The sequence below is a fragment of the Drosophila tropicalis genome, unplaced genomic scaffold (genome assembly GCF_018151085.1).
Source record: "Drosophila tropicalis isolate 14030-0801.00 unplaced genomic scaffold, ASM1815108v1 contig_593, whole genome shotgun sequence".
Classification (NCBI taxonomy): Eukaryota; Metazoa; Arthropoda; class Insecta; order Diptera; family Drosophilidae; genus Drosophila; species Drosophila tropicalis.
This window is the reverse complement of record NW_027173070.1, coordinates 19076652-19094532: the sequence shown is the minus strand read 5'-3', so window position 1 is coordinate 19094532 and position 17881 is coordinate 19076652. Positions and strand designations below refer to the sequence as shown.

General features: G+C 34.4%; 1 protein-coding gene, 7 non-coding genes and 2 pseudogenes across 12 annotated transcripts in view; 8 read left to right on the top strand and 2 right to left on the bottom strand.

The window, feature by feature from the left end:
• The first annotated feature begins 32 nt into the window (after positions 1-32).
• LOC137578428 (5S ribosomal RNA) lies at positions 33-151 on the top strand. Its single transcript, XR_011032639.1, has one exon. It is a non-coding gene; the product is annotated as a 5S ribosomal RNA (ribosomal RNA).
• A 406-nt stretch (positions 152-557) lies between these two features.
• On the top strand, positions 558-676 carry LOC137578416 (5S ribosomal RNA). The gene has a single exon (XR_011032629.1). It is a non-coding gene; the product is annotated as a 5S ribosomal RNA (ribosomal RNA).
• A 414-nt stretch (positions 677-1090) lies between these two features.
• On the top strand, positions 1091-1209 carry LOC137578405 (5S ribosomal RNA). The gene has a single exon (XR_011032618.1). It is a non-coding gene; the product is annotated as a 5S ribosomal RNA (ribosomal RNA).
• Positions 1210-1617: 408 nt separating this feature from the next.
• Positions 1618-1737, top strand: LOC137578430 (5S ribosomal RNA; annotated as a pseudogene).
• Positions 1738-2153: 416 nt separating this feature from the next.
• Positions 2154-2272, top strand: LOC137578506 (5S ribosomal RNA). The gene has a single exon (XR_011032706.1). It is a non-coding gene; the product is annotated as a 5S ribosomal RNA (ribosomal RNA).
• A 406-nt stretch (positions 2273-2678) lies between these two features.
• LOC137578494 (5S ribosomal RNA) lies at positions 2679-2797 on the top strand. The gene has a single exon (XR_011032695.1). It is a non-coding gene; the product is annotated as a 5S ribosomal RNA (ribosomal RNA).
• A 416-nt stretch (positions 2798-3213) lies between these two features.
• On the top strand, positions 3214-3332 carry LOC137578483 (5S ribosomal RNA). Its single transcript, XR_011032684.1, has one exon. It is a non-coding gene; the product is annotated as a 5S ribosomal RNA (ribosomal RNA).
• A 415-nt stretch (positions 3333-3747) lies between these two features.
• On the top strand, positions 3748-3866 carry LOC137578471 (5S ribosomal RNA). The gene has a single exon (XR_011032673.1). It is a non-coding gene; the product is annotated as a 5S ribosomal RNA (ribosomal RNA).
• Positions 3867-4405: 539 nt separating this feature from the next.
• Positions 4406-17881, bottom strand: part of Drip (aquaporin homolog protein drip) — a 28077-nt gene continuing 14601 nt past the window's right edge. For 3 of the 5 annotated variants that reach the window (XM_068290317.1, XM_068290316.1, XM_068290318.1), the window contains exons 2-4: positions 15749-15927; positions 5168-5521; positions 4406-5093 (exon numbers count right to left, since the gene is read on the bottom strand). In XM_068290317.1, the coding sequence (XP_068146418.1) occupies positions 4905-5093; positions 5168-5521; positions 15749-15927 (722 nt within the window). In that variant the 3' untranslated portion in view covers positions 4406-4904. Of the gene's footprint in view, positions 5094-5167; positions 5522-15748; positions 15928-16199; positions 16215-17881 lie in introns of those variants that run through there. The other 2 variants (XM_068290319.1, XM_068290320.1) reach the window with 2 other exon arrangements.
• Positions 5940-6059, bottom strand: LOC137578429 (5S ribosomal RNA; annotated as a pseudogene).

Genomic DNA, 17881 nt, shown 5'->3' with positions numbered 1-17881 from the left:
ATATAAAACCCTGCAACAGACTAGCGTATCTCGCCAACGACCATACTACGTTGAATACATCGGTTCTCGTCCGATCACCGAAATTAAGCAACGTCGGGCGCGGTTAGTACTTAGATGGGGGACCGCTTGGGAACACCGCGTGTTGTTGGCATCCCAACAATCTTTTTTACATTTATTTTTTGCGAAAGATACTTTTTCATATTTCCAACCCAATTGGCGTATGGGTTATATTTTTCTTTGTCACAAAATAACTAATAGACCCCTTTTTTTTGTAGCAATTTCTATTTGTATTTTGCATTTTATATTCGTTTCTGTCATAGGAACATAAAGAGTTTAAATTTTCCTTAGTTTACTTTGTAGTTTCCATCAATTTCACTTTAGTTGGCAGTCATTCAATGACCTAAAATGCACCAAAAATCAAGACAATCCTGTATTAGCGTCTCGGACTCTTTTGCATCCGTCAAATACAAAGTGAGATACAGAGTCAAATACAAAACGCAAAGGAGCATTAGGTGGCCATAAGGCATATAAAACCCTGCAACAGACTAGCGTATCTCGCCAACGACCATACTACGTTGAATACATCGGTTCTCGTCCGATCACCGAAATTAAGCAACGTCGGGCGCGGTTAGTACTTAGATGGGGGACCGCTTGGGAACACCGCGTGTTGTTGGCATCCCAACAATCTTTTTTACATTTATTTTTTGCGAAAGATACTTTGTCATATTCCCAACCCAATTGGCGTATGGGTTATATTTTTCTTTGCCACCATCTAACTAATAGACCCCTTTTTTTTGTTGTAGCAATTTCAATTTGTATTTTGTAGTTAATATTTTGTATTTTTTCTGTGATAGGAATATAAAGAGTTTAAATTTTTCTTAGTTTACTTTGTATTTTCATCAATTTCATTTTAGTTGGCAGTCATTCAATGACCTAAAATGAACCAAAAATCAAGACAATCCTGTATTAGCGTCTAGGACTCTTTTGCATCCGTCAGATACAAAGTCAGCTACAGAGTCAGATACAAAACGCAAAGGAGCATCAGGTGGCCATAAGGCATATAAAACCCTGCAACAGACTAGCGTATCTCGCCAACGACCATACTACGTTGAATACATCGGTTCTCGTCCGATCACCGAAATTAAGCAACGTCGGGCGCGGTTAGTACTTAGATGGGGGACCGCTTGGGAACACCGCGTGTTGTTGGCATCCCAACAATCTTTTTTACATTTATTTTTTGCGAAAGATACTTTTTCATATTTCCAACCCAATTGGCGTATGGGTTATATTTTTTCTTTGTCACAAAATAACTAATAGACCCCCTTTTTTTTGTAGCAATTTCTATTTGTATTTTGCATTTTATATTCGTTTCTGTCATAGGAACATAAAGAGTTTAAATTTTCCTTAGTTTACTTTGTAGTTTCCATCAATTTCACTTTAGTTGGCAGTCATTCAATGACCTAAAATGCACCAAAAATCAAGACAATCCTGTATTAGCGTCTAGGACTCTTTTGCATCCGTCAGATACAAAGTGAGATACAGAGTCAGATACAAAACGCAATGGAGCATCAGGTGGCCATAAGGCATATAAAACCCTGCAACAGACTAGCGTATCTCGCCAACGACCATACTACGTTGAATACATCGGTTCTCGTCCGATCACCGAAATTAAGCAACGTCGGGCGCGGTTAGTACTTAGATGGGGGGACCGCTTGGGAACACCGCGTGTTGTTGGCATCCCAACAATCTTTTTTACATTTATTTTTTGCGAAAGATACTTTGTCATATTCCCAACCCAATTGGCGTATGGGCTATATTTTTCTTTGCCACCATCTAACTAATAGACCCTTTCTTTTTGTTGTAGCAATTTTAATTTGTAATTTGTATTTAATAATTTGTATTTTTTTCTTTTATACGAATATTCAGAGCTTAAATTTTCCTTAGTTTACTTTGTATTTTCCATCAATTTCACTTTAGTTGGCAGTCATTCAATGACCTAAAATGAACCAAAAATCAAGACAATCCTGTATTAGCGTCTAGGACTCTTTTGCATCCGTCAGATACAAAGTCAGCTACAGAGTCAGATACAAAACGCAAAGGAGCATCAGGTGGCCATAAGGCATATAAAACCCTGCAACAGACTAGCGTATCTCGCCAACGACCATACTACGTTGAATACATCGGTTCTCGTCCGATCACCGAAATTAAGCAACGTCGGGCGCGGTTAGTACTTAGATGGGGGACCGCTTGGGAACACCGCGTGTTGTTGGCATCCCAACAATCTTTTTTACATTTATTTTTTGCGAAAGATACTTTTTCATATTTCCAACCCAATTGGCGTATGGGTTATATTTTTCTTTGTCACAAAATAACTAATAGACCCCTTTTTTTTGTAGCAATTTCTATTTGTATTTTGCATTTTATATTCGTTTCTGTCATAGGAACATAAAGAGTTTAAATTTTCCTTAGTTTACTTTGTAGTTTCCATCAATTTCACTTTAGTTGGCAGTCATTCAATGACCTAAAATGCACCAAAAATCAAGACAATCCTGTATTAGCGTCTAGGACTCTTTTGCATCCGTCAGATACAAAGTGAGATACAGAGTCAGATACAAAACGCAATGGAGCATCAGGTGGCCATAAGGCATATAAAACCCTGCAACAGACTAGCGTATCTCGCCAACGACCATACTACGTTGAATACATCGGTTCTCGTCCGATCACCGAAATTAAGCAACGTCGGGCGCGGTTAGTACTTAGATGGGGGACCGCTTGGGAACACCGCGTGTTGTTGGCATCCCAACAATCTTTTTTACATTTTTTTTTTTGCGAAAGATACTTTGTAATATTTCCAACCCAATTGGCGTATGGGTTATATTTTTCTTTGCCACCATCTAACTAATAGACCCTTTCTTTTTGTTGTAGCAATTTTAATTTGTAATTTGTATTTAATAATTTGTATTTTTTCTTTTATACGAATATTCAGAGCTTAAATTTTCCTTAGTTTACTTTGTATTTTCCATCAATTTCACTTTAGTTGGCAGTCATTCAATGACCTAAAATGAACCAAAAATCAAGACAATCCTGTATTAGCGTCTCGGACTCTTTTGCATCCGTCAAATACAAAGTGAGATACAGAGTCAGATACAAAACGCAATGGAGCATCAGGTGGCCATAAGGCATATAAAACCCTGCAACAGACTAGCGTATCTCGCCAACGACCATACTACGTTGAATACATCGGTTCTCGTCCGATCACCGAAATTAAGCAACGTCGGGCGCGGTTAGTACTTAGATGGGGGACCGCTTGGGAACACCGCGTGTTGTTGGCATCCCAACAATCTTTTTTACATTTTTTTTTTGCGAAAGATACTTTGTAATATTTCCAACCCAATTGGCGTATGGGTTATATTTTTCTTTGTCACAAAATAACTAATAGACCCTTTCTTTTTGTTGTAGCAATTTTAATTTGTAATTTGTATTTAATAATTTGTATTTTTTCTTTTATACGAATATTCAGAGCTTAAATTTTCCTTAGTTTACTTTGTATTTTCCATCAATTTCACTTTAGTTGGCAGTCATTCAATGACCTAAAATGAACCAAAAATCAAGACAATCCTGTATTAGCGTCTAGGACTCTTTTGCATCCGTCAGATACAAAGTCAGCTACTGAGTCAGATACAAAACGCAAAGGAGCATCAGATGGCCATAAGGCATATAAAACCCTGCAACAGACTAGCGTATCTCGCCAACGACCATACTACGTTGAATACATCGGTTCTCGTCCGATCACCGAAATTAAGCAACGTCGGGCGTGGTTAGTACTTAGATGGGGGACCGCTTGGGAACACCGCGTGTTGTTGGCATCCCAACAATCTTTTTTACATTTATTTTTTGCGAAAGATACTTTGTCATATTTCCAACCCAATTGGCGTATGGGTTATATTTTTCTTTGTCACGAAATAACTAATAGACGCTTTCTTTTTGTTGTAGCAATTTTAATTTGTAATTTGTATTTAATAATTTGTATTTTTTTCTGTTGTACGAATATTCAGAGTTTAAATTTTTCTTATTTTACTTTGTATTTTCCATCAATTTCACTTTAGTTGGCAGTCATTCAATGACCTAAAATGAACCAAAAATCAAGACAATCCTGTATTAGCGTCTAGGACTCTTTTGCATCCGTCAGATACAAAGTCAGCTACAGAGTCAGATACAAAACGCAAAGAAGCATCAGGTGGCCATAAGGCATATAAAACCCTGCAACAGACTAGCGTATCTCGCCAACGACCATACTACCACTAACCATAGAATAGATACTTTGTAATATTCTTAACCCAATTGGCGTATGGGTTATATTTTTCTTTGTAGTGCTTTCCATGTCGATTTCAAAAGGGTCAACCAATTGGAATTTTCTTAAATTTTTATTACACATATTCAATAATACAGTTACAAATACAATTACAAGTCTGATTTGTTATAATATATCAAATGCTTGAGTGCATGTAATTATATATTTTGTGCTCGATATACTGTGATTCAGTAGACATTGAGAGTATCATCAACAAATCAACATTTATAAATTTATTTTTTTGCTTTCGAGATTAAAAATATAATTTAAATGCTTAAAATTAAATCATTTTCATTTAATGTGGTAACAAAGCGATTTTTATTTTTCAACAAATAAAAATTGTTCAACAGATTTTGTTTTTGCTTTTTGTTGTTGTGTGATTGCACTAAACTAAATTTCAATGCGTGGAAATCAAAATGGGAAGAGTGTTTATGATAGTGTAAATGAAGGGAAAGTGGGTGGGTGGGTGAGTGTGTGATGAGGGGGATGTCTTGCAAATATGTAGATAGCTGGGACAACAATTAATGGAAACTATGTTGAAATTTCCGTAGAATTAAAAGTCATACGAGCTGGCCTCATCGTCTCCCTTGCGCACTTTGAAAATGAACCTGTAGATAAGACCGGCTAAAATGCCGCCAGCAAGAGGACCCACCCAATAGACCCAATGATTTTTCCACAAACCCTGGACCACAGCCGGGCCAAAAGAGCGAGCCGGATTCATGCTAGCACCAGTCAATGATATCTACAAGAGAGAGAGAGAGAGGGATAAATTATTACCCATTCATTTGATCTATGCGTAGAGTTCAATAAACTTACAGCACACAAGTGACCTGCAGCAATGGATAGACCCACGGCCAGGGGAGCTGATCCTTTGATATCCTGACGACCGGGATCTGACACCGCTTTAACCACAAATACCAAAATGAAGGTGATCAGAGCTTCAATCAATACAGCCTGACCTACATTCAAGCCACTATTGAATGCCGATATGCCCAACTCTTGGGTATCAATACCATTCACAGCCACTTTGATCACAGCTGCTCCAGCTATGGCCCCCACACATTGTACAATAATATAGAAGGCGGACTTCAGAATGCTCATCTCGCCCACAATGAAGAACCCAATAGTAACGGCCGGATTGATATGACATCCACTGATGTGACCCAGACCCTGAAACAAGAAAGAAGATAAGAAATCGTGAGAAATAGCTCCAAATACGTCTCATTCCCTGCATATGGTTCTCTAGAGGTTCGATTCATTAAAGCGTCTCATTCTATTCTCAAATATTGATATGTATAACTCTCTATTACAAACATATTTATTAAGAAAGTTCACTGTCTAACTAACATAAGTATGTAAACATCAACATCATCTTTTGATTTTTCTATGACATTCGCATAAAGCAGTAAACCATGTAATGAAGTCATAAACTTGCAAGCTGTCGATAAACAGTAAAATATATTTTCCTAACCAAGCCCTTTAAAATCACTTAACAAAATGCATTAATAGTGCTAGTCGTTAAGATTATTTCCTATTCAAGCGGTAGTCACGTTATGCATAAAAAAAAATGTAAAAAAGATTGTTGGGATGCCAACAACACGCGGTGTTCCCAAGCGGTCCCCCCATCTAAGTACTAACCGCGCCCGACGTTGCTTAATTTCGGTGATCGGACGAGAACCGATGTATTCAACGTAGTATGGTCGTTGGCGAGATACACTAGTCTGTTGCAGGGTTTTCTACAGCAAAAAGCTCCAGTGAAAGCTCCTTTAAATTGAACTTTTGTTTCTGATGGATGCAAATTACAGTAAACTTTGAATTTCATACGATTTTACATCATTTGATACGAAGAAATGTAAAAATGTAAACAATAGAATCTCAAAGAAAACCTCCCTGTGCGGCTTCCTCTTTTTTATTTACAATCCCCTTAAAGCGTTGTCAGGACCTCATCGACTCGATGATCCGCCGATGCGATGTCGGTATTTAAAAAAGGCTACATATACAACAAAGTACTCATTAGGAAGAACTTAAAAAATCACTTCTGAATTAAATGAAACTGTTTTTTTTTTTTTTTTTTGGACTTCTTTGTAGCCACTACTATAATTATGAACAGGTACTTCTTGGTGTATTTCGCAAAAGTCATTAACAAATTATTAAAACCAATGTAAAACAAACGGAATCTAGTCACTATTCTCATCTTTATATCCTATTCTTTGAAAAATATGAAAAAAAATTTAATTTTTAGTGTTTAACATGTCGAAAAATTAATATAAATGTTTTAAGGTGATGAGATACCATATTTTTGAACACTGAACTTTTTGAACTGTATTTAAAAACTAACTTAATCAAGAACTAGCTAAATATTATGTTAGTATTACTGATTTTATCACATTATTAGCATCTTTTGTGACGCAATGAATCGATTAGAAAATTTATATTTTCTCTCCCTGTGCGGCTTCCTCTTTTTTATTTATTTAAAAACTAACTTAATCAAGAACTGTGAAATTTTTAGCTAAATATTAAGTTAATATAACTGATTTTATCACTTTATTAGTCGCCTCTGTGGCGCAATGTATCGATTAGAACATTTATTATCCCTTTCATTAAACTGATTGTCCTAGTTGCCTCTAGTCAGTTGGATAAATAGCTCAACATTTTTAAGATTTAAGAAGTTAATGTTTAATTGGGATATCCATTGGTTAATCAAGCCGATTATTGAGCAATTCAGACCTAGATACATATATTTTTTTGGATCTACTTGCATTAATTTAAAATAGAAATGCTTTACGACTTAAATATAAAAAAATAAGTGTATTTTATTCATAAATACATTATAATAGAAAAGAAAATGTTTCCAAAATTTTCGTTCGGATCCTGACCTATTTGGTCAGAAGTCTCTACTTCTTTTTAACTAAATAAAGCATATAATAGTATACCATATAATTATTTTAGTTTAACTTTAGTTTCTAGACTTTCAAAATTATAATTGATAGGCATCAAAATTGTGTATATTAAGTAATGTTTATGTTCCAGCTTTGTAGGGCCTGATCCCTCAACTCAAGCTTAAGCAACTGCCAAAAGTTAGAAAGTTGGCTAGTAATCCATACCAATGTTTATTGAAACCGTTTTCTGCAGAAGCTCTCGTTAATGGTAAAGTCATCTTAATGTAGAATAAATTTCCACTTAACTTATCAACTGAATATCAAAATTAATATAGATATAAGATGGTTCTTTTCTGTCTTTTGCCATGTCTTGGGGCTCTTTGTCAAATGTCAACTTGTCGTTTGGTATCTTTAACATCTCTGGGCTTGGAAATGTTTACCCTTTTTGCGAATTGTCTTTTATTTTGTTTTTTTTTTTTTTTTTTAGCCATGGCAGCTGACAATGAGTTGGTTCCTCTTGAGTTTGCACTCTTGTTTTTAAGTCAATTTTTGGCAATTGTTGCACAATAGACAGAAAAAAACAAAAAAACTAAACTAAAATGTGTGTGCTCACTTGCTGCACCAAAGACACAACGGATACAAGCAATTTGTCTAACAATAAGTTGAAGAGATGCACTCCAAAAAGTCGATGTCGATCGTCGATTGTAATGTATATACATATACATATATACAAGTTATCTATGCGTATGTAAGTATGTACTTTTTTAAAGTTCAAGCATCTTTTATAGCTAAAAGTAAAAGTGTGTTTTATGTTCTGTTTAGTCATCATCTCAAGCCGGTCCCCCAGAGTCTCCACACACATACACACACACACACAACGCAGTTCAAGTGAAATCACTTCACTTTAGGCAAAATGGAAATCAAACAACAAATTGCCACTTGAGTGAGCTAAGTCCGACGAGTATATTCGTATGAATGAAAATGAATAACGAGCAAGTTTTTGCAAAAAAAAAAAAAACACGCAATATTGCAAGCCTCTCAAGGTCGATGTCGATCTAATACTACATACTATAGTCTGTATCGTATCTCTGTGCTTAGGCAGGCTTCTATGTAGCTCCATATCTTTTCGGTTTCTTGCTTGTTGGTTTATGCTTTTTGGTTGATTTCAATTCGATTTTAATATAGTTTTGCTCCTCGGCCAATGTCGTCGGCGTTGTGTGTCTATGTGTGTGTGTGTTTAATTAATAAATTCGAAACACAAAAAGAGAAAAAAAAAACGCTAATTACAAAGCCTCCAAAGCCGAGAGCAAAATCAAGTCACTTGCAAGTAAAACTCATGCAACGCCCCGGCTTCAACCGAGGCAACTTCAACTTGACATTTTGTTCATGCGTGTTGCATTGCAGTTTGGTTTTCCCACCCCTCGCCGACCTCTGATCACCTTACGCCTGTTTTTTTTTTTTTTTTTGCAGGTGACTGTGTGTGAAAAATGCATCAAGATCATGGAGCATTAAGTCCAACACGACTCTAGGCCTAAAACGTTTTGTTAACGTTGTTAGCCGCCACATTGTTCTGTTGGTTTCTTTTGTGCTATTGGCCAGCTTTGATTCTTTTGTGCTCAACTTTTTTTAATTGCACACTCGAGTCACACTCTTGAAATTAATCAAATTTTTAATGGCCCAAGTCGTATAGTTAAATAGAAAGAGAGATTGAGATATCGATTGAGCAGCGATCAAACCCAAGACCCACAATTAAACTTAATTTATGCAGCAAACAACAGATTATGTTGCAAATAAATTTCGTATAGCACAAAAAAAATTGTTAGTGCGTGTTAACCATACAAAAACTATGATTCATTTGGAAGATCTATCTGTGATCGGACATTCGATATTCTTGAGTTTTTGAATTGCAACATTTAAATTTTCAAATGTCTAGACATTTGTTGACTTTGAAACATTCAATTTGAATAAAAAGACTCAGAATATTGTACGAAAAATGCTAAACTGTTACTAGTCTTTACTAGTTAAAAAGGGAATTTGCCTACTCGTTACTTTTTAATTAAAGTAAGCTCTTACTAGGATAAGAAAATTAGTGATCGGCTTATAAATTAAATCAAATAATTAAAACATTTAAAATACAATATTTTACTCGTTACTTCTAGGAACTGAAGACACCATTTGTTACCAGGTACTCGTTAAAAGGAAAGCAAGATGGCGCTTCTTACGCTTTACTCGTTGAGATCAAATAAATTTGTAAAATCTGATTATTAAATATTTAAATGTGCAGTCCTTTTCCTGATAATCATACATTCAAATTGATAAAAATAACTTAAAATGAAGCAAGTAAGTCGACTCGTCGACTTGGGTATACCATACACCAGGTGAAACAAATATTTCAAATTTCGAAAACCAAATGTATGTCTATTAAATTGTTTTTACATGTTTCATAGTATGTGCTATCTCGCTCACTCTACAAACACACGAGCGTTCTAGCGCCGCTACTAGCCAACGGCCAATTCTGGCCTTGTGGACCGCTTAGTAAAATACGTTCATACGCATATTTTGCATGTTTCTAGTCCGATTTCAATAAAATTTGGTAGTTTTGTAGAAATATATAAGATTAATTAGTCTACAGGAGGAAATCGGTTTTTTTCTTAATTATGGAGGCGGAAGTGGGCGTGGCAAAATATGAAAACATATATACTCTGCGCGCATACTAAGCCAGTGTACATACTAAATTTGGTGACTTTAGCTTTGTTTGTTTTTGATAAAATCAGTTTTGTTTAATTTGCGGGGGCGGAAGTGGGCGTGGCAAAATTTTTAAATAGTCAGTTTCTGCGCGTCTATTAAGCTAGTCTGAATACCAAATTTGATGTCTCTAGCTATTATACTTTTTAAGAAAAATAGTTTTATGTGATTCCTGGGGGCGTAAGGGGGCGTGGCCGAAATTCCAATTAACTCTATATATGTACATAATACACGAGTATACATACCAAATTTGGTGGCTCTAGCTCTTATAGTCTCCGAGATCTGCGTGTTCATACGGACGGACGGACGGACGGACGGACAGACGGACATGGCTAGATCGACTCGGCTGTTCATCCTGATCAACAATATATATACTTTATAGGGTCGCAGAAGCTTCCTTCTGCCTGTTACATACATTTTGGCGACTTTAATATACCATATACACTATGGGTGTATGGTATAAATACTTAAGAAAATTTTGCTTACAGGTTACTCGTTAGAATAATCAGTTTTACTCGTTATTTGTTAAGTTGTTTTACTAGCTAAAGCGAGTACGAATATTTTTAATGTTTATAACTTATCAACAAAAAATCTAAATACAAAATTTGTGTTTTGTGTTTAATAAATTGTCACTTATTCTTAGTTCATTCAATAAGTTTAAAATTTGTGTGCAGTTTTTTACTTTGTATCCCATTGTAATAACTTTATTGCTAAACATCAGAAGTTTAATCTCGATGATTTTACAGTCACATAAATAACTTTCTTTAGCATCGAGAGAAATAATGCATTGATTTAAAATAAACACAACAAATATTTATTGTATGTGTCATACTCACTTAATGAAGGCGAAAAGACTCTTTACTCTCTTTCCACACAGATAAATAAGAATGGTTGCACGGAAACAACATTTACAAGAAGGCTTAAGGTAAAAATTATGTATATCTTTACTCAGTCCGGCAACATTACGGACCACATCGGTCTAAGTGTGACTCCTGAATGGAAGTCCACCGGCTGAACCTAACCTAACCCATATCATTTCTAACTTCAAGCAGTAAACTAACTTCTAGCTTAAGCAGTAAATAAATTTAGGGCAAATGAATTAAGCTTTATTTATTTTACTATCAAAAACGAGTCTTTGTAGAGAGATCTTCACGCGTTAGTTACTCGCTACTCGCTAAGCATAATAATGCACTGACTCGCTAGGATCACTTACTCGCTATTCGCTACGCATAATAATTATTAGCAATTGAATGCGACTGCAAAATCAATTAATAGAAAAAAGAAAAGTACATACAATGTATATTGCCAGTTTCTTAATATTCAATTCGAGATCAAAGTCATTAAAATGCAATTTCAGTTATTCGTTTGTAAACAAAACATAATATTAAATTGCCCATTGACTGAATCTGAAAACTGGCAATTCAAGCATTAAATAGAACCAAATGGTCACTCAAGCATTCTATTTGTCTGCTTCGCTTTGGCTACAACAAGTCTGCCATAATATGTGGTTAACAAATTTATACATACATATATACCTACATATAAATAAATAAATAACTAAATATATATGTATGTATATATATATAGACATTTGATCGGCTTACGCATGAATAGCAGTCAGAGTGTCTGCTCGCATTTGTTTTGCGTTTCACGTTGTTGTGGCAACATTTACGCGTTTTAAATCATATTTTATGGCTTTTTTAGTTAAATTGAATGTTAACTTGTTTCATTTCGTTTTCGTTCTGGTTTTCTGCAATTGCCAGCAAAATGTTGCCAAATCGAATGTTGCGAATCAAAGCAATGCCAAAGCCAAAGCCACGGTGTTGCTTTACAAGTCGGTCCGTTTGAAACAACAAAAAACCCAAAAAACAAAAAAATAAAAAAAACCAAAAGTTCAAAACGTGAATGGGTATACGCACAAATTTAAGTTGTTGTTGCAGTTTATTGATTTGTGGCTTACCAAAAACACACACAAACAAACAAACAAACAAATGCGGGTCTCTTCGATAGTGATTTTGCCAATCCCTCCCCCCCTCACTCACCCACTCTCAGCACTTGTTGTCTGATCGAAATCTTGGAGAAGAAAAAACTGCCGGCATTTGAAAATTTATTTTGTTTACACGACCTGCATATAAACTAATGACAAGAAAACAAAATAAATCCGAATCATTGGGGGGGGAATTTCTATTATATTGCTGACTGACCATAAAATGCAAATCTTAGAAATGTTTATATTATTTTACATTTATAATCTGTGTGTGTTAAATTGTTGCGCTTTCTTGGCAGGATGTCAGAAACAAATTTTAGTTGTCTCGCTGAATATACAGGGTGAGGTTAATTTGGCAACATTAACTGCGCAGCAATACAGTTTTGTAGTGTTGGTAAACGCTTGTAAGTTGCATGAAAAGGAATATAACTTTACAGCACTGAAAATGAAACGGAGCTTTATGATAGAAGATCAATTTGTGCTATCAAGCTTCTTTGAAAACTACAAACTATTAAACGGTAAATAAAAATTCATATAGTAGATCAGTGTTGTTAAGCGATGTTATGAAAAAGAATGCAAAATGAGATATTAAACTATAGAATAGAACCCGATTATCCTTCATAAGAAATCTTCAATGTCTTAAGGTCTAAAGGGATTGGCATTAGGTTTCTTAGGATCTTAAAGCAAATTCCTTTCACTATACTTCCCTTACTTCACCCTATATTCTACAAGATGACCCATTAAAATTTCTCCGCGCTTTCTGTGTTTGTATTTTGATCAGTAAAAATGATATATATTACGAGAAACAAACTACTCACAACATCGGCATACCATAAAAGCAGAGGCATTAAATTACCTGCAATTAGCACGTTTCTCATTTGACGCGCTTCCAACGCTCCATTGAACAGTTAGCTATAGCTATTCATTATATTTATTGCCATTGTTTTTGTAATATAATGACGAACAAAACAAAAACTATGAACGTATATACAATTGTCGTCGTATGTTAGGAAATACCATAGGAGAGTTCAGCCAACCCAAACCGAAACGGTGAGTCTTGGAAACTCGGACACAGTCTCGAGTCTCGACTCGTGCCACACGTCATCGCCTCCAAACAAAATGCAACCTAATCGAACGTGCCACACAATTGCCAATGCAATCTTTCACCTGATGCTATTGCCCCGTTCGCTGTTGACGTTTGGTAATCGAAACAAATTTGTTAATGTTCAGCAACAATCATTAATGTTTAGATAGTGAAAATGTGATGCAAAAATGCAACACAACGTAACCATTTTAATTGTTTTTGTATTATGATTTCTCTAGGCATCTATATATATTCATGTGTATGGGCATAAGCAAGTACATAAAGCTTTAGTTGAAGAGATTCATAAATCGAATGGTAAAGTAACAAATGGTTTTTGCATTGCATTTGTGGTCTTCAGATTGCAACATCTGCTAAACAAAATTTAACAGATAGACAAAAAAAACTGATCACCCTGTCTAGGGATTGTCTTAAAGCGAAAAATTGGCGATAGGTCATAAGTAAGAGCCGTTCAAAATGGATATTTAAGGCTAAAGACAGGAGTTAAAAATCTTTAAGATTAATCCATGCCTTAAAGGTTGTTCCTAGCCATTAAGACTGCAATATTTCTTTAGTTTATGTTGACTAAGCCATTGTTAAGATGTTGAACTATATTATAAGCAAAATTGAAACAGATTGATGACTGGAAATACACATGTTACCTATAACTTCTTAAGCCATGGTAAGTTAAATCATCTATGAATAAACCTCACAGAGTGTTGATGCGAACCATGGGAATAATAAAAGTCATCAATTTTTAATTGTTTTTAGATTATCGACATAAATAATTCGTTAACAAGCAGGTTTCCTGAGGGGAAGACATCTGCGTTCTTAGATTTTCTTTTCTACTTTGAAAATATGTTAAAATTAATTAAGGTTCGCCAGGATTCACAACTAATCCCCCTAGAAAAGGCCATGATTAATGTTAATTAAGGACATGGAAGGTTTTTGTTGCCCGTTTGAAGTATAGCTATGGCATAAAGTTTAAAAAGAGAAACATTTTTTAACCTGGGATTAGAATTGTAGAATTGTGTATTTGGAAAAGTTATCGTTTTTCCCCTAATAATATTTCATTAGCTTCATCGCTTTCTTATTAGAAAATTGTTGTAGAAAATCAAATGAAATTTCGTTTCAAGGTGATATTTAACCATTTTTAAGAAAATGATATTTTAATCATAATAATTTGTTTTTCATCTAGGCCCATATATGTACATATGTGATAAATTTATAAAACTAAAAGAAATCTAGGTCCAAAATGAACTACAACAAATTTATAATATTCTATTCTATTTCTCATCTCAAACGTGTTTGGTGGTATTTCATTTCAAAACAATTTCAAAATTCTTTATCTAACATAATCTTTAGGTGTAAGATTTTACTTACAATTAGATCTACTTTTAATTTTACAAATATTACCAAAATTAAAAGAAAATCTTATTGTTAGAATGAAACTAAAGTTTGAAGTAAAGAAAACTGTCTAAGATTAGACAGAAGAATTCCAAGAAACTAAAGCAAATATATAAATTTAATCCAAATTTATTTTTCTAAAACTTTATTAAGTTAAGTCTTTATATATAATTAGCAACTTTAAGAAATTTAAAGTGTTAAATGAATTAAAAAATAAATGTGACCTATATTTTATGAAAAGTAAATCAACAAAAAACAAAACAATAAATATTTATAACAGGATTTCTAATTTAAGAAAAATTTCTAACTAAATTTTTACAGCTAAAATTTACTCTATGGAAAACACTTAACAAAAATTTTAAAGCAATTTAAGTAAACTTTTGTACTTTTAAGTGATGACGACTTTTTGTCTGAAAATCATTAACAATTTCATTTTTTGAAAATGTTTTTCGATTGCATAAATTAAGTTAAGCACTTTGTGGCTATATTTAGTGTTAATTTCTTTGCCTTAACCTTAAAGCGATTTTTCATGTTTCAAGTGAAGGAAAATCAGTGCCAAAGAGTCATAAAATTTTATTTGTTGCTTGCCATAAATTCAAATAAAAGCTGATTGGCGTTTAAAAACCGAAAACGACAAAAAAAAAAAAAATGAAAAAGAAACCCCAAGTCAAAGCCGAGCATAACGTAATTAAACGCATAATAATCTAATTGCATATTTTGCGTGTTGATTAATGTTAATTGCCCCGATGCAGCAGAGCAGAGCAGAGTCACAGTCAGAGTCACAGTCACATAGAGTTTGATTTGGCCATAAGCGAGTTGAGAGATATTGAAAAATGTTACTCATACGACGCGTGTACTGAGCTGCCAGCAGTTAATGACTGTGCGTGAGTGTATGTTTAAGTGTGTGTGTGTGTGTGTGTCTGTTTGTGGTATGTGTTGGTGGTGTGTGCGTCTGTAAATCTGCCAATTTTGTAAATTACATTCGCAGCTTGTTTTGTTGTTTTGTTGTTTCTTTTTTTTGCGTTTAAATGCCAATGTCTTTGCCCAAAACGCAGCAAAAGTTTTGTGAATGAGACGCACGACGACGACTGAAAGTGTAACGCGGCGGTGGCGGTGTCCTTGAATAGATACAAACACACACACACACACACTAGAGATATATTTGTATGCCCATGTATATGCAATTGGTAGATAAATTCATGCATTCATGCCTCTCTATAACCATTAGATTGAATTTTGGATAATTTTTGTGATTTTTCAATTTGAAATTTCGTGTAATTTTATTTCTCTTGGCTTACCTGAGCCAATGTGGCCACCGTCAAGCCAAAGGTGAATGCAATCTGTGGTACACTTCCGCTGCTGGTACTGCCAACGCCAACGAATACCAAGAAAAATGTTCCAATCAATTCACCCAGCAGCATTCGCCATATATTCTTGTTCTCTGTGATATCGGCGACGCCCACAAATTTCGACATATCTGCAATGCACAACAATAATATTCACATTCATTATACGATATGTTAATCAATAATTTGTAGTTATTTATTTGTTTTGCCGTTTTTCACATTATTTGATTAATTAATTTGTTCACTTCCTGACAACAACAGCCAAAAGACAAGATGCCACTCAATGGCTCCTCGCTTAGTTCAATGCTAATTGTTTCGGGATGTTAATTAATTTATTCCACAAAAACAAAAAAACAACAAACAATTCATTGGCAAAAGTATGCGAAACAAGTTTTTATCATACCAACTGCTACTTGCATGTTTTATTTAGAACTGAGAATCTCTCAGTCAGTCTCAGTCTCAGACATTTTCAAGTCTTTGGTGCTTCTGTTACTCAATTCTTTATCATCATATTTATTTTCAGTTGGCTGACACTGAGGACATGATCATAAATGGCTTTAACCTTATTATTTAAGCCTGCACTAAGCCTGATGTAAATAGTTGAAAATATTCTCTTCCATATAGATATAGTTATCATGTTCTAGTAAGTGTCAGTCACTTGACTGAATTTCAGGGCATCACAAAACACTCTCACTGATAAGCAAACAACAAAAAGAAGACAAAAAGTGGATGCATTCAGCAATCAACTCATGAATCATTAGCGGAATTTGTTTTCAAAAAATGTCAACAAAATAGGATTGATCACATTTTTTGTTGAATATTTTGAAACGTTAAGAATTTAGCAAGGAGGAGACACAAATTCGACGAAGAAGTTCATACAAAATTGCCTTTTTTGTAGGGAAACTTCTATGGAGTTATTTTACACAAATAAGAATATGAATTCGTATTAGTTTTTAATGCTTTTCTTCTAAAAGTTTATGAAATGTAGATTCGGTATGCTGAAAAACGTATACGGAGTGGCAAAAATTTGAAATAAACTTGACCAATTCACATACTCTGCGAGTCAACATACCAAATTTGCTGGCTCTAGCCTTTACAGTCTCCGAGTTCTAGGTGTTCATACGGACGGACAGACGGACATGGCTAGATCGACCCGCTGTTGATCCTGATCAGGAATATATATACTTAATGGCGTCGGAGAAGCTTCATTCTGCCTGTTACATACATTTTGGCTACTTTAATATACCATTTCACCCTATGGGTGTATATGCCAAGATCCGCACACAAAAAACTGATTTTCACAGATTCTTCGTTCCATCATTAAGTAAATTAAGTAATTTTTAGTGTTAATAAGCAGTCCTAACTGTATTTTTGAACATTTTTTATATTTAACTCTCCTTTTTAAACTGAATTTCTTGTTGTAATAAGAATCTGGAAGATCACAAAGACAGTGCTAAGGTTTCAAGGTGTTTGGAAAGTTTATTATATACATTTGCCCAGATAAATTCCATATAACAGTCTATACACACTTTCAATTCATATATTATGCAATATTTATCTAAATTTGCAAATTCCCATTAGACTCAATAATACATTTATTCATAGACTTACAACTAAAGACTTGTGAACTATTTAATGCTATTCTGTATTAGTAAATTCTTAATATTTGTATGTGATGGCCTACTTTAACGAATTTTCAACTTACTACACGAATTAGTGAGCACTTTTTTCATTGATTACCTTTACTTTTTCACTCCCGACAATTGAATGTGACCAGTTTTAGTTGGCCACATTGTTCTTATCACTCAAGTGAGTCAAGTCTCAGCACTTTTTTTAATAGGGCAATTATCGGTTTTTGGAATGCTCAAACCACTTCAAATTTTGGTTACCCTTGTCCCATGATTCCACCAAAAAAAAAAAAAAAAAAACAACTTGAATACACATTCATTCAGAATTCACATGGAGTGCTTATATATCTACATACTATATACATATATGTTTATATATATATCTAATGACGGAATAAATCATGGAATGCACAAAAAGCACATGTGTGTTAGGCATACCAAAACTAAACAGAAAACA